General features: G+C 28.4%; 1 protein-coding gene across 2 annotated transcripts in view; it reads right to left on the bottom strand.

Annotated features, from left to right (window-relative positions):
- Nucleotides 1-26,435, bottom strand: part of LOC129972469 (putative inorganic phosphate cotransporter) — a 55,309-nt gene extending 28,874 nt beyond the window's left edge. Inside the window, exons 1-5 of one of the 2 annotated variants that reach the window (XM_056086613.1) lie at nt 26,260-26,435; nt 16,562-16,634; nt 10,533-10,693; nt 4,238-4,452; nt 1,833-2,069 (exon numbers count right to left, since the gene is read on the bottom strand). In XM_056086613.1, the coding sequence (XP_055942588.1) occupies nt 1,833-2,069; nt 4,238-4,452; nt 10,533-10,599 (519 nt within the window). In that variant the 5' untranslated portion in view covers nt 10,600-10,693; nt 16,562-16,634; nt 26,260-26,435. Of the gene's footprint in view, nt 1-1,832; nt 2,070-4,237; nt 4,453-10,532; nt 10,694-16,561; nt 16,635-26,259 lie in introns of those variants that run through there. The other variant, XM_056086615.1, reaches the window with a different exon arrangement.
- Between the last annotated feature and the right edge of the window lie 224 nt (nt 26,436-26,659).

Genomic DNA, 26,659 nt, shown 5'->3' with positions numbered 1-26,659 from the left:
TTACACCTTGATACAAATTCAAAGGAGACAGAAATTTTTCCCTTCAGATTGTACTATGAGATTTTGATAGGGATTTCTTCGACACATGTGGATTTAGGCAAGAGAATGAATTTTAGAAGAATCTTTAAAACAATGAATTTTTATCCTTTCTCTCTGAGTGTGGGAAATGCAAGTCATCAGCTATCTAGAGAGCACGTGGAATTAATTAAATAAAAAGTGGAAACTAGAACAGGAATTAAGGGAACATTTTAGAATGAAGTTTATATGGGCTAATTTCAAATAAGATCTAGGAATTTATCATTTTACACACACACACACACACACACACACACACACACACACACACACACACACACATATATATATATATATATATATATATATATATATATATATATATATATATATATATATATATATATATATATATATATATATATATATATATATATATATATATATATATTGAAAGATAATAATTTTCAATATATTTTTAAATAATTTAATCTAAAACCATTTAGTTGTGCTATAGTTCACTATTCCTACACAGTGTCTAAAACCTTCCAGTTTTAAGTAATTGTAACAATTTTTTTTATATATCTTATGCTCTAATTTTCATTTTTTTCTTTTATTCTTTAATATTATCACAGAAAATTTATTCTCAATATTTTTTTAAACTTTGGTATTGCATTGAAGAATTTTTGACAATAGTTTAAACACATACATAGAGTTTCCTTAAATATTTCATCTTTTTTTCTACATTAAAATTAATTTACTGACTTGTTCAATGAAATCTAAACTCGGGTTCTAACCTAGTTAGCAGAAATCCTTATTATAATATTTGTGTCATTAAATCTAAATTTCAATTTTTTCAATTTTTTTAAAGAATGAAAGGTAATTTTTAAAGGCCTGAACGATATTATTTAATAGTATACTACTGATAACATCCTGAAAAGTGTATTTTCGTCTTCTATAGTAAAAAAAAAAATTGTTATTAGCCGGGGAAAAATGTTCGTAATTTATCTTCTTCTACATTTACAAATACTGCTTTAATTACGTAATATTATTGTTTATCTTGACGGTACTCTCAATGCTACCAAGAATGTAATTCCGATAACAAAAATCGGTTTGAGGAATTTATTTTTTTATTGTTTTTAAATGTCAATTTATTATTATTTAATTAAAGCAATGTGTTTTTGTTTCTTGAGGTTATAATACATCAAAAATTATAATTTTTTTCAAAAGTACGATTACAAGTTTATTGGTTAAACTAACTTAGAATATAAAGTGTTAGTAGGTTTTAGACATCTATATTGGATTTAAAAAGGAATCAAAGGAGATTTATTCTACGATATTTCTGGTAAGTCTGAAATTTTAATCATGTTAAAAAGTAACAAAACATTTCACAATAAAGTATAAAGGATTTTGACTGTAATATCCAATTGATTCGGACGGCTGCCGTAGTTCGTAACAGGAATTTACGACCTTTCCATTTTTATCGAGTTAATTATATAAAAGAATAAGAATTACCCAATCAATATGCCACATCAGTTGCATTGTGGCATTGCATTAGCATAGACAAGCATATTTGTGCGATCACTTTGAGATCAAAATATGGAAACAATGATGATAACATGGGCAAGCATATTTTTGCGATCACAATGAGATCAAAATATAGAAACAATGATGATAACATGGGCAAGCATATTTGTGCGATCACTTCGAGATCAAAATATGGAAGCAATGATGATAACCACTACATCATGAGTTTTTTTAGTCAATATTTATCTAAATAAATTATAAAATAAAAGATTGGCATAATAGTCTATTACCTGACCAATACCTCGAATCAATTGCATTGCTATCATTAGATTACCACTCGTCCATGCGGCAAGTGGTGAAAGTATATGAGCCAGTGATGACAGAAAAAGACCACCAATGATGGTAATCTTTGCTCCATATTTTTCAGCCCACAGTCCACCCAACATCTGTGTTACCACATAGCCCAAGAAGCCTGCTCCCAGAATGTTACCTTGAACTGAAGGACTCCAGTCAAATTCTCCTATCGCCTAGAATGAAAAATCGAATAGTAAATAATATTTTAATATTGTAATGTAAATGTAAATTTTGACAGAAAATTGGTAAAAACATGAATTTTTTGTTACAAATTCATGTAACAAAGTTTCGAAAATATAACGAAGAAGTTTTGTGCATTACTTCTAATTCCATTAACTTTTATGACAAGAAGCCAAATACATGAATAAAGAGTCATGAAAAAGGGGAAATGTGGTGCTTTCTCTTCAAGAAATTTTAAGATACTTAAATAGCACCTGCTGTAAAACTGACAAAGCTACAGAATATGTGAAAAATCTACATCCTAAAGTAATTTCAGAAGAAATATTCCACACTTTATTTGTCCTTCGCTTGTAGGAGAAAAAAAGACAGTAAAACTCTCAACAACCAGCCTTTCCACAGCAAGTAAATGTGTTGCTATAGCGCACAGCGGTCAATTAGCTATTAAATAATTTTCATTAAATCATTTTCAGAGGAAAGTTCTCGTGACTTTATCTTCTGAATCATTTCTATCAGCTGTGCTGCATGTTGAATTATTTGGCCATTTGTGGGCGAAATTTATTTTCTCAGAGAAATCATTTGAATGCTAATGCTTGACTTCCTCACCGAATACTACTGTTTTTTTTTGTTTTGTTTTTTTTTACGGTAAGATATTGCATTGCCAAAATAATCTGTAAAAAGGAATTCCCAGTTCTTCACCTATAAGTTCAGGCTTAGTTGCCATGTAATTTATTTATTTATTTTTGCTACGCTTAAGAAATTTCGAAACATCTACTGCCAAAAGTAAAAAAAAAAAAGAAAAAAAAAATGAAATCTGCTATTGCAAACTTCAAGTTATCATGTGAGAACATTATTTTTTTAAAGTCACGTGGTATCACTCCGAAGAAATAAAGAACGCTAAAATTGGAGCTGGAGCTCATTATACGACTGACATAAAATCAATGGTATTTGATCATTTTATTAATCAATCGAGTTCTAAAATTTTTTCCGAGGCTAGAATTTTGTTTCTTTTGGAAATCCGGTTTAAAGCGGTTTTAAGCAATCGTGTGATTATAAGATTACGTATGTGTCAATATTTAAAGAAACGTTGTGTTTTTTTCTTTTATTTCAAAAAGCTTCAAAATTTTTTCTGATGGCCATATTATTATTTTTCTTTATTTATTTATTATTATTATTATTGAAAAAATCTGGTTTAAACTGGTTTGGAATGATCATGTGACTTGGTTATATTTGGCTAGTTATAGCTTTTAAAATCGAACTCCAAATATATATTATTTTACGACCACATGTACATTGAAAGTTTTAAGAAGGGAAAAATTTGGCTGACATACAATATATACTTATATATAATATAAAACGGAAAACACATGTGTGATATAAAAGAAAATTTCTTCCGAACCGAGAGCAGAAATGATATGAGTTGTTTCCAAGTCATTGTGAAATCCATTTCGAAAAGAATACGTTTTCGAAAATAAATATTACCAAGGAAAGTTTAAAGAAAGGGAGACAATTGTGAGAGAATTTTTCCTAAAAACTCACAATTCAAATTATTTTAAAAGTTGTGAGGCAATTATTTGTCCTTTATAAGCAAATATAGTATATTTCTAAACAGGCAATATATGTGACTGAAAAAAAACAATGAAAACAGAATTAAAATATGACATGAAAACTTAATCTTAAAATAATAGATTCAGCAAAATTAAATATTATGAATGAAAAATGAATTTGAATTAGCTTTAAGAATTTGAATTAGTCAGTCTCTGCAAGCTAATAAAGCTAGATATTCAAAATAAGTATTTAAAACTTTTTAAACTTAGATTTTGAAGATATATAGAAAGTGACTTATTGACTTTTAAAGTGACTATTTAAAGATCTTTAATATGTTTGAATCTGTTCTTTTTCAAACCGAAGTAACGTTAATGAACTTTGTCAGCTATTGCACGAATATGTACTGAATTCTGTAATTTTCAGTGTCCGAAGAATTTATATGACAACGGTATCAATGGCGATATTCGATATTGATGCTTATGGCTTGATTTTTTGATTTAGTTGCATATATTCTTTTGCAAAATCAATATTAGTAGTATATAATATATGTTAGTATTTCGTGGTATAGCTGATGCAGTGATTAACTATATCATCTCTACTACGAAGCTATACTTACTTCTAGAGCTGCATTGTTTTCCTCAGTAATTGAAGAGTTTACGGGACAGGAATCTACAGTAACGTTTGAACTTTTATGTGAGTTGACCGCTGAGTTATTCACCATGGCAACCACACTGATGCTTGTGGCTAGCCTATAAGCGTTTATGTCAAAAAATGCTAAAAATTCCAAGAAAGTCACTAGATAGCGATACTGAAAAAATGACCTCTTATCCACTGAAAAATATTGTAATTAATTTATATTAGTATTAATCAATTAATCACAATAATTAATCTTACAATTAGTATTAGTTTTAATCACAATAATTAACATTATAATTAGTATTAGTATTAATCACAATAATTAATATTATAATTAGTATTAGTATTAATCATATTTAGATTATGTTACGGAAATTGAGCATGTTTTTAGAATTATTATAGAAGCAATGTTTAAAATACTATTTAAATTTCAAAGACTAAAAATAATTGCAGTTGTAAATATAAAAAGTATCAATTTCTTTCTCTTATCAAAAATATTCAGTTAAGTATATTTGAAAAGTTTAAAAAATTAAACTGACAAAAGCATTTATTGCTTAATTCGAAATTATTATAAACTAGCCGCCTTTGGCGACCAGCCGGTTCACCATTATTACCGCTCTCTTTCAACTAAATATTTTAAGTAACTTGTCTTAATAGCTTCTCAAACAAAACATTTTTGATCTTCAAAATTTGATAATCATACCAAACTTATACTATTGTTTAGATCGTTTCGTTCAATTTACTATATATATTTTGCTAATTTGTTGTCATTTCCGGTAACACTTCAACTTTAATTTAAAGTGCAAATGCTGAAATTGCAATTAATATAAAGATATTTTTAATGAAACCAAGCGTTTTATTTTATTTATTACTAGCCGCCTTTGGCGACCAGTCGGTTCGCCAATCTTAATGTTCGTTTAAATTTTAATAATTAAATGTTTTACGCAATTCCAACTTTAATAGATTCTTCATCAAAATATATTAAAACTTCAAATTTTGATAGTCATATCATTCACTCATAATATTATAAAGGCCTTCAGTCATAACGTAATATGTATCTCTCTAATTTTCTGTTACCTCTCTTAGAATTTATGCTTTAAATTAAAATGGAAAGAATTAATCTGCAATTAATATAATAATATTTTTTACTGAAACAAAGCATTTTTTTATAATATGATTACTGATAACAGAGTCACTGAGCGTTTAAACTTTATGGGCACTAAAGAATATCTTTCTTAATTTAAGTAATATCTCAAGAATTTGTCAACAAAATTTTCTCAGATTCATCATGAACAGATCGATTCATTAACAATGTTTAATTTTAAATGCATCAAACAATAAGAAAATAAAATGAATCGTTTAAAATAATCGGTCGAAAACAGGTTTAAAAAAACTACTTAAAAAATGATGTACTTAAAACTCGTACTGATGTACTCGTCAAGGACCACAATTAATGTGTAAGTATATACAAAAAAATATATAACTAACATAAATACGATTTACTTACAAAAGCATGCAACTAACCTAAAAATAATTTAAATCATCCGCTGATAATGGTTGTCATGACAACAATCAGAACAATGCGCATGCGTGAATTTTTCTACGCCAGTTGGGGTAACGCTATGCAGATTATACATTTTTAATTTCCTTTATTCTGTGTTATTTTAATTCAAAAGTACTTCAGAATGAATCTGAAACATGGATTAATTAACAATGTTTAATTTTAAATGCATAAAACATTAAGAAAATAAAAAGAATCGTTTGAAATAATCCGCCGAAAAATGTTAACCCTAGCCTTATTACTGTTGGGAGAAAAAAAAGCTGAAGTCTTTCTCACTTGGCGGTGGAGAAAATGGAAGATTTTTTTGGCGGGAAAGTTGGTGGTGGGGAAAATGGAAGATTCTTTTGGCGGGAAAGTTTGTTTTTAATTAATAATAAAATTCTAATTAAAAATTCAAAAAAAGGGACCCCAGGTGCACATTCCCGACCTCTAAGGTATACATGTACAAAATTTGGTAGCTGTATGTCAAATTACCAGGCCTGTAGAGCGCCAACACACACACACATTGAGCTTTATTATAAGTATAGATTTTTCATGTTATTTATTTATTATTGTTATTATTGAATATAAGTACTGCAAACAGAATCGTTTGGTATTTAAGTCTTATGTGAACTACAAAATATTTTTCATAATCTGCGTAATATCTCAAAGAATAACTCAACAAAAATTTCGCAGATTCAGCATAAAATTCAGTTTTTAGTTTTGCTTTCAAAAGGATTGAAATGAAATCAATAATAATATTTTGTTCCGGCCTATAAATGTATTTCAAAAATTATGAAGTCTAAATTTTATGCAGTAAGGTATCATATTCTAAGAAATATTCTGGACACACCAAATTTTAAATAAATGAATGAATGTTTCTATTTTCCACGATTAACTAAGACTAATTTATGAAGTTTTGAATGTTAAAAATTTAGAAAAACTCAACATTTTCATAGTCTTAGGCCAATTAATCTTGAGAAACCTTAGCGCTGATTGGCGTATTTTCTTTAAAACGATCGATGGAAAATCTAAAATTATCCTTTTTTTTTTTTTTTTTTGAATAGTGATATTCAAATTTTCATAAATTAGTCTAGTAGTGATTGATTTAGTTGACTGGAAATTAATTCTTTATTTAAAATATTAGTGTTTCAAGAACATTTTGTTAAACGTGATTTCCACAGCAGAAGCTTTATGTAAAATCAAAAATTCGTTATATATTAGAGTATTTATTGGATCAAGTTACATAAAATATAATCATTTTCCATTTAGACCATTTTAGAAGATCTGTGTCTATTACTAAAGGTTTACAAATTAGCTGTGTGGCCCTGATTTGAATGGATATCCTGTTCATATTAAACAAAACTTGCCTTAAAATAAAACTGATTTATTGGATTAATAATATAGATAGTGTAAAAGATCATAAAATAATTTTTCTTGAATTTATTTTTTAGAAAAAAATAATATTTCATATTTGTTTCATTTCCTACAGACACGTGCCGAAAATCATATTTTTGCAGATTTCATTTCCAAAAAGATTTAATTTATTTTTAAATGGAGCTTTAATCGATGTGATGGCAACACTTTGAAAAAAACTATTTTTTCCCCATGAATGCGAAACGTGCTCGTGCAGCTTAAATTTTATTTTTATTTTGTACGAAAAAAAATGTTGAAAAATATAGTTAAAATATTTATTTAAAAATTAATTAAAAATAGAAATTTAATTTTAAGGTTAAAACATTGGTATCATTTAAAAGATAAATTTTTGATCTTTAACTTGATGTAAAAATCTTTTTCGTGCGGTAATATTTTCGGAAGTTATAGCAGAAACACGCTAAAATTTCGCTTATTTTTTAAATAAATATAATTCTAATTAAAAATTCGAAAAAATAACCCCGAGGGGCACACGTCCAGGTATACACGTGCTAAATTTTGTAGCTGTTGGTCTAACGGTCTGGCCTGTAGAGCGCCAACACAAGCACACACACACATTGAGCTTTATTATAAGTACAGATTACACCTTAACGGCCGGCGTCCTGGCCCAGGTGTAGCGCGTCTCTACCATGATCTGGGCGTCACGGGTTCGAGTCCCGGTTCGGGCATGGTTGTGCTTTCGTTGTTCTATCTGTGAGATGTGTGAATGTGCCCTCCTGTAAAAAGGGATTGTGCAAGCGAATGAGTGATGCGTGTGTGGCAAAGTCGTACTCTTGGCCCTAGCTGGCGCTACTAAAACAAAAGACGTGCCCCTTATCGGTTTAAATCGCTGTCTTCGTAACAACGGCCTTATATAAGTGCCATAAGAAATAGCAACTTTTTAAGAAAGTTATATTTGATTGAAAAATAGTAATTTTTTTTAATGTTAGGATTCCTTTCAGTACACATTGATGGAAAGATGGACTTATCCGACTTACCTGATGTCCATAGTAGAGTTAGCGCAGTATGGCCATATATGACTTTTGCGCCAATAAACACCACCAAACAAAACAAAACCACAGTTATCTGGATATATTACACCATCTGGATATATTGTTTTTAAATAAAAATTTCATAAAATGTTTGAAAAAATTGGAAAACGCCGGAGCTTTTTTCGAATTCTGACTAAGTGCATTTAAATTTGTCATCAGCCGGCGTGCTGTCATAGGGGTAGCGCGTCTTCCCCGTCATCTGGGCGTCCTAGGTTCGAGTCCCGGTTTGGGCATGGTTGTTCTTCCGTTGTTCTTTCTGTGAGATGTTTGAATCTGCCCTTCTGTGAAAAGGGGTTGTGCAAGCGAATGAGTGATGCGTGAGTAGCAAAGTCGTATTCTTGGCCCTAGTTGGCGCTACTAAACAAAAAAGAGACGCTCCCCCACCGGCTTAAAATCACTGTCTTCATAACAACGGGCTGGTCCATGGCAAGAGCAGTAAGAAACAAGAACAAAGTTGTCATCAACCGTAAACTTTATTTCTGGGAGCTTTTATTAAAAAGTTCCTGTAGAAATATTCATTTAGAATAAATTTTAAATATATGATAATATTTCCAATTTAATTTAATTTAATCGTAGATATTAATAATAAAATAATAATGTACCCTTTTTATTCAGACTAAATAACAGTAGTTAATCAATTTTATGAGGGCAATAAGTTATTTCAGGAAAATATTGACATAAATTTCATGATATATTAAGAGAAAATGAGACTTATATATAGAGAGATTTTAGATTTCTATTGAAGCCTAAATAAGAAAGAGGGCTTTATTTGGACATGCTGAAATAAACTAATGGTAATATGTAAACCATCTCTAAGCTTTGAATAAATTATGATATTGAAACAGCAGTTAATGAAATTATTATTGTTTCAATAATTATTTCATTAACTGCTATTTACAATAAAGTGATGCTACAGTTTATAATGCTGCTATAGTTTACAATAAAGTGATGAAATCTATCAAAGCTCGAAAGCAAAATTAATAAAAACTTATTCTAAAATGAAGAGTAATAAATTGAATAACATTGAAATTTCATTAATTTTATTAAAATAATTTAGCTAGTTACTTGCTCAAAAGGATACTGAATAAGCCAATACTTATAATAAAAGCCTTATCAATTGACAAGTTCAAAATCACAGAAATGATGAGTAAATAAATGCCACAATTGGTTATATGCTTCCTGTTATCTCTAGATCTGTTGGATAAGGACAGAAAAGACAAATATAACTGATAGCATATAATTATTTTTTTTGATGATAGCATATAATTATTTTCTTGTGTTATACATTCTGATTGTCACCATTTTTAATATATATTAAACATATGCAAGCATGTCTGGTGTCATCTTTACGAATGTATTTGAAATTGAAAGATCTTGAAACGCCCTTCAACTTCAGAATATGTATGAAGAAATCGAAAATTTTCAAAATAAGTATGAAATTAGCAGCTATGATTTGCAATGGCACTCAGGTAATTTCTGAGCACTCATTAATGATAGCTAACTATGGTTTCATCCGGGACGTAGGATTTTGATGATATATATATAATATATATACTTATGTCCGAAGAGAAAAAAATCCTTCAGACTGATGGCCACCCATGAAATTGGGTGGCCATTCTTTATCTTTACTGGTGGCGTATAAATAATTTAATGCATTGACATTATTGTCAAAATATTTCTTCAACCTAAATTAAACACTTGAGAAATTCTGTACCATTTTTCATAGCTCCAGTTGCTCCAAGAAAAACGTTAGTGCCATTAAAATGGCCCCAAATTTGAGCAATATTTTAAGTTGGAATTAAATGCACATTTACACTAAATAGTTTAAGGATGTATCTGACAAAAGAGTAATTTTTTGCGTACATAGAATTATTTCCATGTGAATTTCACCAATTTTCCAATTATAGACTTCTGAAACAGGAAGGACTGTTGTTAGTGAATTTAGGTAATAATACTAAGAGGCAGGTTTACAAAAATTCCTAATCTCACTCATTATTGTCCTTCGTAGATAATTTTAATAATCATCATAGTTTTCTTATTATTTTGATCTAATAGAACCAGTCCTCTACTGGAAGCATATATAACTTGTATACTTTAAACACACCAGTCACAAGTATGTTTTATAAAATGCAAAATTCTTAATCTGCCCTTGGTTTTCCTTTTATTTTTACTTATATCGGTCATAAACATTAATTTCCTAAATTTGCACGCATTTCAAAATATTATAAACAGAATAAAAAATCAAATCAAATCAATTAAAAAAGAAATACCTTTCTTATGTCCAGGCTTGTTTGATAGCACACTTTGGTTGCAATTGCCTGTGGATGAAATATCCATTTTATTTTTTCTTTTCTATAAAACTGATTTTTAGTTTCATGTTTCCATTGTCTTCTATTCAGTATATCAGTTGATGATTCATGTATTTGGAATTCTAAAACAGTAAGATAACACTTTAAAATTATCAAAATTATACTAAAATATTCAGTAACATTTAAAGAGATAAATATCGAATCAATTGAAATAATGAAAGCTTCTTCTTTGAGTTGTGTAAATTATGTACTGGAATCTGGAATTTATAACTCTGTATTGGCAAGTATATTGCTTATTTCATATTCAGGGCCTTCATTCAGAATTATGAAATTGAATAGGAAAATCAGAAATTCTTTGAAATATGGAAGAAATTTGTGCCAAATTTGTATTTTGGGTACTTACAGAGTATTTAAAAAAAGTTCTTCGATATTGGGGTACCCTTTCATGTATTTTATACTACGATACTTAAGAGTATAGCAAAGTTTTACAAAATCGAACAATTTCGAATTAAATAGAAAGTATAAAGTTTATCATGAATCGATTATTGTTTCCGAAAATTCTATTTACTTCTTAAAAAATATCTCTTATTTACTTTCATTTTAAAATAACCTATTTATAGTTAAGTTAAATTTAAAGCACTTGCCTGAGAAAAACGACGTCTATGGACATAAAGATATAACACGCACATGACAATGGAATAACTGACATCAGGAAATGAAAAACCTAGTAAATACTAAACTTTTGATGTTGAAACATAAAAAAGTTTTCAAGATGGGAAGTGATGCAGGTGTTAAACACATTCTAAGTGACTGAAAAACGTCACATTAGATGTTCCTAGCATAAGTTTTATGAAGATTTACACTTTTCTTTGCACAGCTGGGAAACTTTCCATCTGTTACTAGCTACATCTTCTGTTTCCAATCACCAGTTCCTACAGATTTATACTATTTTTATGTAATATTTTCCCGCAGATGTAATAAACTACGCAGTTAGTTTAAACAAACAATTATATTTATTAGAACGGAGCAACTCACAACACCACAAGACTGAAAATTTACCCATCATTGAAGGGACTTAGCATTTATACATATATAGAATGCTAGAGAACAATTCAATTTGATTATTTAAGAAATTTCTTGAACCTTCGAGATCTTAAACAAAACAGATAACAATCTAAATATAAGAATTACAGTCCTTGGATAAAACACAGTGGCTGGAATTCGAACCACAAATCAAACAATTTTATACTCTGCCAACTGAGCCACGACGATTGCTGATTAATCAGGTTTGTGGGGCAATATATTTATATTACTCTATCATATCTTTAATTTGCATATCTTACTTGGTCTAAAATATCTAGTCATATTTTTAAGTCAAGAGTTCATGATGGAAGTGTGACCAGTATTAGAGTATTAACCATAGTACCTGAGAGTATTAAGGAGAATATATGGTAAATGAATTACAATCGCATTTTTCTTGAAAAAAAATCCAAGAAAAATTTTTACTCTCAGTTTTGCAATTGCGCAGAGCAAATAGTTGCTCTTTCAGTCTGTTTGTTAGGATTATTGGTTAAAAGTGGAGAACAGAGAAAAGATGGCATAACGTCTTTCTTCCATTTCATGATCTTCATCTAAGTCATGTCTTAAGTCATTACGCTTTTAATAAACCTTCTTAAATTGTGGAAATTCGCACTGAAAATGGAAATTGTATTATTTTTTGGAATTAATCTTCTTGCGTAATCAAGCATCTATGGAAAGATACCAATTTCTATTTGAAATTGACTGATCATATAATTTAGAATAGGTAACGTTAACGTGTATATTATGTATGTGTGATATTTTTATCTATTATATTTATATTTTTATACAGATCTTCATTTCTATCGGTTATATTTAGTAAAATACTCTTCAGAAATTAACATTTGAAATAAAAAAGACTCTTCACTCTATTTTGAATAAAACTAAGTGAATTATGAAAATTCGAATATTGCTTTTTTATAAAAACGAATGGTTTTTGCTATCTCAATGAAGATATACCAATGAACACACAGAATTTCACTATTTCCCAATGATCCTGTCGATACTGCTAAGTTCAGTGGTGGCGGGGTGGTCGGCTGTACGCAACAACAACAACTATTTCCCAATGATTAGATGAAACTTATGAAAATATTGATTGTCTTAAAATATTGATATTCAAAACTTCATGACTTAATCAAATTTGATCGCAAAAGATAAAAAAATTCTTATTTAAAAGTTGGAGAGTCACGAATATTTCGCTGAATATTGTTACGGAATTTCCGGGGTTCGTTTGGATAGTGGGAGTTATATGGTGTGAAGAACGCTCAATCAGCAGGCGGCAGTAGAAAATAAAACAACGACGTTTATTTACACGAAGACACACAGGACAGCACAAAGACGACAACTATATACAGCACAGAAGACGATTATCTTCAGCCGAGACGTGTAGCATAAACAGTAGCATACAGTAGTATACACAGCAGCTCTACTCCGTCGCTGCTCCGCTAGTCCCTGGAAGACGAGTTCTTCACCGTCGCTTCCGACTACTCTTCGACTCCACTGGTCCACGACCACTCTTCTCTGTCGCTTCCGACTATTCAAGTCACCACTGGTTCACCACTCAACTCACCACTGCCCGTCAGCTGCGGGTGCTTCCTTTTATAGGTCTCAGGAGGCGGGGCTAGAAGCCTCTCAATCAATCAAGAACGTTCGAGGCGTATCTCCGTTCCTACTGGGCAGATCGGGAAAATTCTCGATGTTTCGGGTATAATCTATTTTGGAGCCAAAGGCGCCAAATTCGTCGCCAAGTCGCCAAATGATCGCCAAGTTTGTCGCAAAGCTTTGGGACCTCCTATGGAACCAGCTATGCTGGGAAGCCGCCTCACAGATTCTTAACAATATGATTCTTTAGGTCCAAACGATTGTATAAAATTTAGATTTCATAATTTTTTTCAAAAATACATTTGCTAAATATTGCATAAACTATAAAAATGAATATTCTGTAGTCCACATAAGTAATCGATTCCTAACGATCCTGTTATCTGTACTCAAACTGAAAAAACATATTTGGTTTTAGCAAAACTATTATTTTTAATTGAAATTTATTCGTTTCCTTTTTAATTTAACTTAAAAAATTTCATAAGATCTGACAGAAAATTAGAGATATAGTGCAATTAATAGAATGGTGTAATGTTTCTATAATAGCATGAGTTATATGACTATCAAAAGTTGGAGCTTAAAATTATTTTGCTTAGGAAACGATCAAAATTCCAAGTTTCATAAAATATTAAATCGGAAATGTTAGTGAACTTCAATCCCGGCGAACTACCTGGTCATTAAAAGCAGCTTGTGTATAATAATTTCTTTTTTTTTTCATGCTTTAAATAAGATTAATGACGTATTCCGGGATTGTCTTTACACTGGAATTCAAAGAAAACCAAATATTTTATTCATAAAAGTCAAGGGCGTCGCCTGTCATGCCTTGTAATAAAATCTTCTCACATACTATTTAATAAAGGTCTTAAGACTCTTGCCTTCATACAAAATTATGACCAAGCGCATGATGTTAATGGCAAGAGTGCTCAAATTTATATTTTCAGAGTTTCATACAGGGCAGTATTAGGCCTCCAAGTATAGTAAAGAAAATCAAGTATGAATTTTCGTACCTTTTTTTTCAAAACACGGAAACAAGAACTATAATTTCAGCAAAAAAATATTACATACTAAATTCTATTTATTCAAGTCTTGTTTTTGAGCTTTGCGCTTTCAAGCATACGAAAGTATACAGCAACCAATGGTCATTAACTTAATGGGTTTGGTTCAAGGTTTACGTACACGCTAGAAGATTTTTTTTTTACATTTTAGCTTTAAAAATATAGTTTTTTCACAGTAGGTCATTAATATATTGTTACGAATCCTTGATGCGGCTTCCCAGCATAGTGGGTTCCATAGGAGATCCCAGAGCTTGGCGACAAACTTGGCGACCATTTGGCGTCTTGGCGACGAATTTCGCGACTTTGGCGCCAAAATAGATTATACCCGAAACATCGAGAATTTTCCCGATCCGTCCAGTTGGAATGGAGATACGCCTCGAACGTCCCTGATTGGTTGAGAGGCTTCTAGCCCCACCCCCTGAGACCTATAAAAGGAAGCACCCGTAGCTGCCGAGGAGAGGCGAATTGAGAAGTCGGAAGCGGCAGATCAGAGCAGAGTAGGGTGAACCAGTGGTGAATTGGGTTGCGAACCAGTGGAGTCGAAGAGTAGTCGGAAGCGTCGGTGAAGAATTCATCTTCCAGGGACTAGCGGAGCAGTGACGGAGTAGAGATGCTGTGTAGACTGATGTATGATGCTGTGTATGCTGCACGTCTCGGCTGAAGATAATCGTCTTCTGTGCTGTATATAGTGTCGTCTTTGTGCTGTCCTGTGTGTCTTCGTGTAAAGAAACGTCATTGATTATTTTCTACTGCCGCCTGGTGATTGAGCGTTCTTCACACCATATAACTCCCACTATCCAAACGAACCCCGAAAATTTCGTAACAATATGTTTACACTTATTTCATTGAGAAAAAAACATACCACACTAATTATTAATTAATTAAATAATTTTTAATGAGCTAATTAGCATATTTTTTAAAACATGATACATTAAATTCTAATGTGTACAGAAACACAATTCTAGTTGGAAATTAGGCCTAATATGAGTCTTCATGTTGTCTGCCTCAATCAAGTTATAAAAATATATAGTTTTTTTTTTACCAATTTTTTCATCAACGATGAATAGAAAAAGCGAGATTTATTCTGTAATTTTAACTTTTAAATAGCTATTAAAAATTTATTTCTATAAATATAACTTTGATTGAGGTACAAAACATCCACTGTTTCATAAAGATTATTTTGATATATAAATAATTGTATTTGGTTCATTTGTTGTTGAGTTATAATTGTTTGAATGAAGCTACACAGTGGGAAAATATCATTCTTCATAAAATGAGTTTAAAAAAAACCGAAACTAGAGTTTTTAGTGAAAGTACCTCAAGAAAAATAATTATATCTCAAGAAATATTCCGAATATTGAAAACATCTTGGTTTCGTTTGAAAGGTAAAGGGTCAGAGAATATTTTGAAGCAATAAAAAATATTCGACATTTTGAACAAGTTTCGAAGTTTCAAGTGTGTACGTACATTTTAAACTTATAATGGATATGTATTTTAGATTTTAAATTTGCGCAACAATTTCTTTCCATTTATCTGTTTATAGTTTGTACTTTTCGTGTATATGTGTACTAGGATAATAAGCCAGACAGATGTCTTGCGAATGATTTTCAAAAAATTTTGATAAAGATTAAGAAATTTTGAGTGAATACCAGATACAAAATTTCATGTGTCATCTCAAAACATTATAGAGTTATAATGTCCACAGACAAATAGTCATAATTCCAAGCAATGCATTTTTCGGAATCAGAGAGATCAGAGACTTAGAGATAATTCAAAATCTCGAATTCGATTTTTTTTTAAGATTATAATATTTTCTTTATATATACTTTCACATATCAGAAATTAAAAATGCAAATAAATCCCTAAAATTGAAATATTTTTAATTTTTAGAAAAAATATATTTTATAGATAATGATTTGAAAAGGTATGGCATCTGAAAATCACAACCAGAAGAATATAGGATCTGCAAAATTTATTTTTTTTCCTTTCTAACGTCGTATTCAAAACATCAACCTTATTTATTAATTTTTTACGATTTTAAATGAAATATTAAGAAAACTTTAAATTAATTTTTAAATTGTATTCGATATCGTCCCTCTATTATATACAGTTTCTACACGCTACTTCATATGTAATAAATATTGTTGTAATTTAATTCAATTTATAATAACTATTTCTATTTTAATTTTAGTTTTTTAAATGCTTAAAATTCTTTGCAACAGCTAAAATTTTAAAAATATACATATTTAATAATCTTACTTTGCAATTAAATTCTTGCATATTGGAGATTCCCACTGTGCCTTTGTGATTCATCTGGTATCTGCCTTTACATCTAGTAAAAAAAAGAATGCCAGTTTATAAATTTTATTGCAAAATTCAATGCTTAATCATATCAACTATTTAAGATACAAAATAGTAAAGAAAATACTATTAAAATAAAGAGATTTTTGTGCAAGAAAAATGATTACTCCATGAACAAAACAATGATCTGGATGTCAAGTTTTTCCTATTTATATTGTCAAGCAGAAAATAGCGTTCTAGAAAATAAATGGGTTTATTTCAAAATGTGAAGACAAAACAAATCGCTTAAACGCTTCGGCGCCAAAGATTAAAATAAATTACAACAGTTGGTTGAACTTTACGATTAGCGTCAACGTTTTTTGGTGTTGCAGTGGAAATGATCAAAATTACATTTGGCGAAAAAATTGTTCGAAGAAATTCATGCTTGGCGAATGGACGTTATTCTTCAGTTTTGTCATTCATTCAAAAGAATGTAGGCACTCTCTTAAATTTACATAACATGCAGTAGCTTCTGGAAATTTTTAAGGTACGTGATTTTCTTTTTGAGGCTTTTTTTGAAATTTATAAAATTTTAATTAAGTAAACATTTTTAAGTATAATAAGGGATAAAATTAAGAATATCATTTAAAATTTTATTAATCTAACATTATAAGCCATTTTTAGTTAAATTTTAATAAAAATTTGCTATTACGCCAAATATTCTACAGCAAAGTTTTCCAAATATGTTTCAATTACTATATTAATTACAATTACTACATTCTTATTAATAATATATTTAGCTGTGTAATGGACTAAAATATTTCCAATAACTCTAAACGCTTTGGAAATACATCAAACTTTGTAAGAAAATTCATGTTTTTTTCACTTATAAAGACCTGAAAATATGAACTAAGAGATTAGATTCTGATTTGTCATATGCCTGGGAACTAAGAGATTAGATTCTGATTTGTCATATGCCTGGGAACTAAGAGATTAGATTCTGATTTGTCATATGCCTGGGAACTAAGAGATTAGATTCTGATTTGTCATATGCCTGGGAACTAAGAGATTAGATTCTGATTTGTCATATGCCTGGGAACTAAGAGATTAGATTCTGATTTGTTATATGGCTGGAACCAAATAAAAGATTTTGGCAAAATTTTACTATCTTATATTCCTTAACATTTATATTTTAAATATTTATGAACATTTTCTGAAAGGATATTTATGGCAAAGGAAAATAATGAAAAACACAAATCACATTTAAACGCATTTCTTTAAAATGAAAGATTTCATTATGGATATTAAAATGCAAGATTTCAAACTCTCTTGTCCATGATTTTAAACTAACTTTATTCTATTTTCGCTTCATACATTATTTTCTATAATATCGTATAATTCAATTACTAATATCTTTACATTTAAATCACTCTTTATGAATTTCCATATAGTTTTAATTCATGACTGAACTGGTAATGAATTGTTGATCTATATAACATTAATTAAATAATAACACTATAATCTGTGCCCTTTAATTCTTTTTTCTAAACTAAAATTTCTTCGAGCAAAATAATCCATTGAAGATTATTAAAACTTTCTTTATTGTTCTGTAAAAACCATGTCCTCATTTTTGAGCAAAGTTTCGAATAAGTTTCTTTTATATCTGAATCTGAAAGACCTAACGAAATTTTTTTCGAAAACTGATTTTCATCATGTTGCCCTATTTATTTCAGCTTTTTTGCTGTGGTGTATTCAGTTTGATTGTAACAACAGCAGAAAAGGATTATTACAGTAAATTGCATGTTTTCTAGACTTTCAACTCATTGATATAAAAAAAAATTTGCATAATAATTTTGTAACTTAACTTTAAGTGTATTGTTGACTTAACCTTTTTCTATAAGAATTATCTTTCATTTAATCAGCTAAAAGACTAATTATTTATTTTTGTATATGTTCTATAATACATTTTCATTTTTGGACTATTCTATATATAGGGTCAAATATCTTGGAATGCCATAGGAGTGTTAGAATCATTATTTCCATAAAGTGCCCTGCAATGCGTTCTTGTTTTGCCAATTTTCTTTCAAACATTCTAAATGCCCACAAGATTTTCCGTTGTTTCTAACGGTTCCTGGCAATTTGAAGATAAAAGTTCGCTTATAATGTTTATTTCATGTATTTTGCAGGATTTTTTTAAATCTTAATTTTTCAAACTGTGAAGGAATATAACTGAGACGCTGTCGTTCAGTGCTATATGGTATCCCTATTCAAACTCAGACATAAATTTTAGAAAACGGTTTCCAGAAATAAATAATACAGAACAAAAAAAAAAATGAAGGAAACCCAAATATATATAATCTGAAAATAAGAAAAGGGCTGCTCAAATTAATTATTTGGAATTTTATGGCATTTGAAACGCTCACTTCTGGTTGAGTGTTTATACTATAACTTTGCTTCTAATAACATTAAAAACAAAAAAATATGGCATTTTTGGATACTAAATATACGGCTGTATAAAGGGAGCAAATAAAATAAATTTTGCAAATTTTCAGCAAAAGAAGGACTCTTGCATAGTCACATGGATAGTTTGCATATAATGTTGAAAATAAACCTTTTTGACCGTTTTATTTTAATTAATTATTTTAAAGCTATAAAACTTCGATCTCCATGCATCTAATCAATTTTTTAAAAAATTGTACAAGTTTTATTCTTTTAAATATTGTAAATTGTAAAAGTTAATTTTTGTATCATAAAAAATTTGCGTTTTAAGTACTCGATGAACATTTAGATCGCTTAAAAATTAATATGATACATTCACTGGTGGAAATTTCGCTTTTTTTTAAATATAGTCGATAAAGGAAATCAAGTATTTCTAAGCTAACAATGGATTTCTGACTAATTTTAGTCCAATAGTTTAAGGCAATAAATTTGCAATTTTTAATAAAGTATTATTTATAAATTTATTAAAGGTAAAAGATTAGTATTATTGTCATTATTAGACCAAGAAAGTAACCAATGAGATCTTGGCTATTTATATGGTTTATACAGATTAGTAAGTAAACATATTTTAGTCGTAAAGTCATTTTAAGTCGAGATTTTTCATAAAATTATCGTGAATTTTACTTTATAAAAATTATGTATAAAATAGCAGATGTATCAGAAATATTATTGGCTAAAATTTGTGCTCAAAGCTCTAAACAATATGATTATGATTTAAAAAGCTCCAACAACCCCTGTTTCATTTTAAAAATCTTTCACAATAGAAAAATTATACATTTTTATTTCAATTTTGTAAGTTTTAATATTAAAAATAAAACTATTTAAATTAATATATAATTTGAAATAAGGTCTATATATTTTTTATAAATTTGATTTAATTTCATAAAGCCACAAAAAATATAAATGTAAATGCTACAACTAAGTCAGAATGAAAGAAAAAAAAAGTTTCCACTTCCAAGGAAATCCATTAAGTCACTGAGTATAGGAGCCATCAGATAAGACTCCAAAAATAGATACGCTCTAATTATACAGCAGTTATAAGTATATTTTTTACTATCCTTGATAACATTTAAATTTTGCAATCTTTGCCACATACTTACTACAAATACTTCTGTGCGAGGTGTCAGAGAATTTGTTGAATTTCAATCAATAACACACGCATATCAAGATTATGGTACGAATTAAGAAGCATAACAAAAGGTATTTAAACATTTTTTAGAAACAATTTTAAAGGCATTTTATTAATCTTTAAAATGTAAAAATTATTTTTTAAGTGTTCGATATGATAATCATTTTTTTTCTAGTGATTTCTATAATAGAAAGACATGTTGTAAAATTTCCAGGAATATGGATTTCCCTTCTTTCACAACTTTCGGGAATCCATTAGTCTTGGTGGATGAGCGATTAGAAAGACCAACAAACTAAAGGCATAACAGTCCGTAGATGAAAAGTCATGGTACTTAGTAAAAACTTGTTGAAAATATATGCTATATATACCAGTATAAGTCTTTTCTTTTTTGTAGGAATGCAGTGGAAATAATACCTGTAGTTCTGTCTTGATGAAATGTCACTCTTTGAGTGTCATTGGGATGAAGAAATGGAATTTGTTCTTCAAATAAATAAAAAAAAATGCATTTTTATGAATAAAGACATAAAAATTTCTCTTGCTTATACTGTTGACTTTAACATCCCGCGCCCTTCTTTTCTCATTTTTAACTTCCCACTGTAGACACACCTTTCGAGAATAATAAATCTTTGTACTGCAACTTCCTTTCAATGGAACAACCAGGTTTATACATCTTTCTCTTTTTTTTCTATCGTAAATACTAATAAACCTATATTTATTACAATCATTTAGGCCAGCATATGTTTCATCGTGAGTTACAAGTCACGTTTATATCCTATTCAACAGTTTTTATACAAGGTCCTATAAACTCTTCTGTGTTGAACCACATACCTCAACAAAAGCTAACAAATGTTATGTTTTTCTTTTTATAAGTTGTAAATCTTGGTTTATTATTTTATTACTGTTGCATATAAATACGTTTTAAGATTCTACAATTGGTTTTAGCATTGAAGAATTTTCTATTCTTATCAGTTTTCACTTTAGAAGCATTTGAAATAGTAAGTACCTTTTGAGGATTTTGCTGAGTTTTCTTTCCATAAAAAAGTAGTTATAGATGATGTTTTGTTTTCTGATAATAAAATTGCTTATTTTGTACTTAAAGCTTTTAATACTATGCATTTCACATGGTTTTTGAATAATTATGAAAGGGGAATATTTTTCTTCAATAAATGAATAAATAAAAAACGCTTTACTATGTCCCTCCATGTCCCTTAACCTTTGTTTATATGTAAGATTTTGACATATAAACAAAGAATGATTCAAAAGTAGCAGACAATATCTCTCATTTCAAATAATAAACTGTTACCAAAAAATATTATTCCAAAATATCAATTTTTTTTTATTGAAATGGCTCTAAACATGTATAAATATTATTTTCATCTGAATGTTAGTATCTATGAAATAGATTATGATCAATAATGATTAATTTATAATTTACTAATGTTGGTTTTAAGTTTGGTGAAGTAGAATTTGTAAATTTCTGATTGGATCTGTTGAGAAGAAAACCAACATTATTTTCATCAAAAATAAAATAAATGTACATTATGATAAAAAATACACCATTAAAATTAAGATTTTATATAAATTAAAAAATTAAAAAAATATTTTAATAATATTTATAAAAAATGTCTGACATAAATCAATTTGTTCTTTAAATTCTTTAGATAACAATTTAAAACTGATATTAATCCTTAACTGGGGAAGTGAAATTTTAGGATTTTACTAGGGAGATGCAGTCTACAAGACCGCATTTCATTTACACTCAAATTAAATTTTCTAATGAATGTATTAGTATGAAAAACTGCCAATATATTTTGCAGATATTTTTCTAGATATATAGATATGTTTTAGAAATTTTTCAATATATAATATTATTGAAAAAAGTAAATGCGTTGGAACATGCATTTTCTTCTCAAATTACATGTTACAGTAAATAATATTCTTGAAAAAACATATTACTTTTTATTTTTTAAATCATATTTATTTTTACAGTATATGAAGGTATATAGAAGTCAATATAATGTAAAATTCAACAATTATATATAAAAAAATTGACAATAGGTAAAATTTGTCCTTTTTTATCGGCAAGTGTGACTTTCATAGCACGGTTTTCTAGGGAATTTTAAATATACAGGTTAAGAACTAGTATAAATATCAACCTATAAATTCTGTATACATATCTCTTGTTATATTAATATATTTTATAAAATTTTCAAAAACATTATCACTAGAAAAATTAATTATGTTTGAACAAACATATCAGAATCAGTTGAATGCGAACTTTCATCGAAAAACTCTTCTGTACAATCATCCCTATCACTAAAATCACTTTCTGTTTCATCTAAAAGTGCCTGGAGCACTGCTTCATAATATAATCAGTAAACTGGATGATATTTCGGGGCCTAAGTTTTAGTGCCATCTACTAAGCCTTGTTTATCACTGGGACACTTGCAGGGGGGTGCGGTCTTAGAGACCGCTCTCAAAGAAATAACAGAATTATTTATTAAAAAGCATCCGCTGAAATCGGTTGAAAAAGTGCACGTGTATTGAAGGTCACAAAACAGGAAACTACAGGGACATCCATTTAATTGAGCTAAAAATAGAATAGGGGTGACCGAAAATCCATCACTAGCGGTCTCACAGTTAATACTAAATTAGTATAAATATTAGATAGTAAAAATGTTTATTGAAAGTATGATTATAGTTGACGTTAAATTTGAGCGCCGAATTTAATCTAGCTCCATGGTATTAGTTATTGTGTTGGCATCTGCAAAAAGGAGTATACATAGCAAACGGAATTTATCAATAATTTATAAAAATAATTGCAATTTCAATATTCAAAATAAAACATATAAATACCACTCTCATAGAATTTTTGAGTTTTAGAGATAATTAGACTGATAGAAAGATGATTTGTTGGACTCGGTAAATTTAGAATTAACAAATCTCAAAGTCGAAATTTTTCAAGATACGATATTTTCTATTTCTGTACTTTGTACACGACAAGTTATATACAGAAAATATCTACTATAACAGACCTTATATAATATAAATTTTCCTTAAAGTGACATATTAAATACAAATTGGAAGTATAAAACAATATAAAACACATATCATGATAAATAAGAATATATATGAAGATACAATAAAAAATATATATATATGAAATATATTTATATATATATGAAAACCCATATACGTTTGATTACTTAAACTTATGTGATAGAAATATAACAAAAATTATTAGAAAGAATTGCTTCATGCAATGCTATTGAATTTATTCTTTATTTTAGTTCGTTGTCTATGGAATATTTGAACTTAGAAAAAAAAAACTAATGATTTTGTAACTACACTCAATCACTATTTAACTTTTCCACAAATACTATTAATTTGAAAATTATATTAAATATAATATATAAGTAATATTTACCTCTTTCAGCTTTGTAATTAAAGTTAACGTTCTTCATGTTTCTTGATGAAAAACTTATATAACATAATATTAGCAAAGCACTTTGGTTTCAACAGTTTCAACAACTTTCAACCGTTGCAAATGTCTACTGGAAAGAGATAATCCAAAGCAGCTGCCCATGAGTTTCGAGAACGTGACTACAGTTTATTTTACCATTCTGATTTCGCCAGAATCAAAATTTGCATCTGAACATAACAGTATTTTGAAAAATTTTTGAAATGAGACTACTCAGAAATTTCGATTCACTCATTTACAGAAATGAAATATCAATAAATCATTAAGCATGGTCAAGAAAATTTCTTTTAACACATTTGCTACTGTGACTTACGCTTCTTTGATTTCTTTTTTATTTTTTAACTGTAGTAGAAAAGAGATAATCTAATTAGAAAGTAAGTGTGAATCACAGATGACTCATGTGGGATAATGAAAATAAGAATATAAGATATGCATTAACAATGAATATAAAAAAATGAAACATGCTAGAATTTTAACCACATAAATAAAAGAAGTAAAATTCTAATAACTGGTGGAGTATGATAAGATCGGATTTGAAATGTTTACAACTAAGTATATCTCAGTTTTAATTTGAATCTAAATGTATAGAATCTCATTTTCACTTTGTTTTTAACATATATGAAGCAAACTTTAACTCAATTGTTTATAGTTCCGTAATATCTCTGCTATTATAAACTTTGATGTAGAAATTGAAAATAAAGTGTTAAACAAAAATAACGACGAAAACTTATTAAAAAAGATATTTTATTGTTAATGAAGAATAAGCTTAGAGATATTATTTTAAATTATTAATTAGTTTTCTTTTACTTTAATTGTCAAAAGATTAAAAAGAATTGTTTTTTTTTCAAAATTTAATTAATATCAAATTTATTATTTGCCTCTGATTTACTACATTAGAAGTGTGATATAAGAAGTGATTGTCTAAATTTATTTCGTCATCGTATTTCTAAGAACTAAATTAATAATATTTTTTTTATCTAAATTGTATAAAATATTAAAACATATAAATAAAATTGTATTTCCATAATGTAAACGGCTCCCATCTGATGCTTTTTTAATCAGTATTTGCTTCTGGTTCATTAAATGAACATAATTTAAAAACAAAAATAGAACTAAAACAGAATTAAATATCGATAGTATTTATTACTATAGTTATTAGATGAAATTTAGAATAAAATTTAAGAACTAAATATTAAAAGACTATATTCTATTTTAGTTAAATTATATTTTAAACTAAAATAAAATTTAGGTTTAGAATAAAATAATTTCAGACATATAATTGCATCGTCAAACAGACCATGTTTTTTTTTTACATGATATTGTTTATTTGGACTCGTACACTATCTGTAAATTGCATAATGTAAACAAAGCAACATTCATTTTGATCTAGTCCTGCGAAATTTGTCTCGTAGCCTGATCGCTTAAATAAGAGGTACACACTAAGAAGAGTTTACAAAGTGTTCATTGTTTTTAAATTAATTAAAAATTAATCGAAATTTTAACTTTACCTGAATAACTTTTGAATATGCTATTACATAAAAAGCATTTTTGCATCATTGAAAAATTAAAAAAAAAAAGAACCCTCTTTTGTTATTAAAATTAAGTTTTACTTCCTTAATTTTTTTTTTTTTTTTTTACTTTTGACCAATTTTTCACAATTACCTTTAAATGCAATTTTGAACAATGATTTTTTTTTGAGTTTTATAGCATTTGAACCAATTTTATTGATTCATGAAATCTTTCCTTAGCTTGCATTTGCCAATGGTACTATTAAAAAACTGAACATATGAACATAAATTCAAAAGCAATATTTTCAGTTTTATTAATATAGTATTGCTTTTAGGCTCTTTTTTAAGCTGAGTAATTTAAACTCCAGTGCTCTCAGAATACAACGGTTGATTCAATCAAGCCAGATGAAGATAAAGCAAAAACATTTTGGAGTGGAAGTTTGAATTTTGAGAAGTTTAATTAAAATTAAATCTCATTTTTATTCCTCATTTTATAATATAATTCTTTACGCCGTTGTTTTACCTTTGAAACAAATTTCATGTTAAAGGAATAATATTTGACAAATTATATTAGAAATTCTTCAAACGAAGATACAAATTTATAAAATTAATTAATAAATTTATAAAATATTGTTCTTAAAATGAGTTCTAAAACATCTCGGAGTTGTTATTAACACTTTAAAAATTAGGTGGTAAAACCAAGATAGAAAAATCATAAAAAATGTAAAAATATAACAAATAAGACGAAGCAAATTTATAACAAAATGGGATAGAATTTTATGTAGATTTTTTCACTTGATTGTTTGTGTTTATACCTTTTAGGCTAAATTTAAGTAAAAATTCGTTGAAATTTTTTAATAAAGAAAATTGTAATTATTTTATCGATACCCTATTTTGTCAGTCGTTTTATAACGACTCGTTGTTTTATCATTGCTGCAGATAGGCATAATATATTTATTATTCTTGTAAGCACGCTTTGTAATATTTTTAAATCTCTTAAACTGATCAACAATGGAAGAATGAAAAAAAGTATGAAGTAAAAAAGAGAAAATGTACTTACATATTTACTGCATTGTTTCATTGAATTAAAACAATTATAATCGTTTTAAAAGTACGTAATTCTTCCATATTTAATTAGTTTAATTTTATATGAAACTGAATATTACACTCTAAAAACACATATGAGTCTTTCCTACAGAGTTCTTGTTGATAGTAAAAAATTAATGGTTTTTAGCAAGCTCAACAACTTTCTTATTCATTGAAGCAGATGGTGCTGAAATGAATCACTTAAACTGTTTTCATTTTAATCTGTGATAAAGTTTAAATCCCGGAAGCACTTTATAAACTAACCTTCAGATATGACACAATGTTTCTGATTTATGTATCCAACAAGTTAATATTTATCGTCAGTCGCGCAACACTTCACTTTACAAATACTTGATGTAAATTAATGTTTTGAA

Source organism: Argiope bruennichi, chromosome 6 (genome assembly GCF_947563725.1).
Source record: "Argiope bruennichi chromosome 6, qqArgBrue1.1, whole genome shotgun sequence".
Taxonomy (NCBI): Eukaryota; Metazoa; Arthropoda; class Arachnida; order Araneae; family Araneidae; genus Argiope; species Argiope bruennichi.
This window is presented reverse-complemented; position numbering and strand designations above follow the sequence as displayed.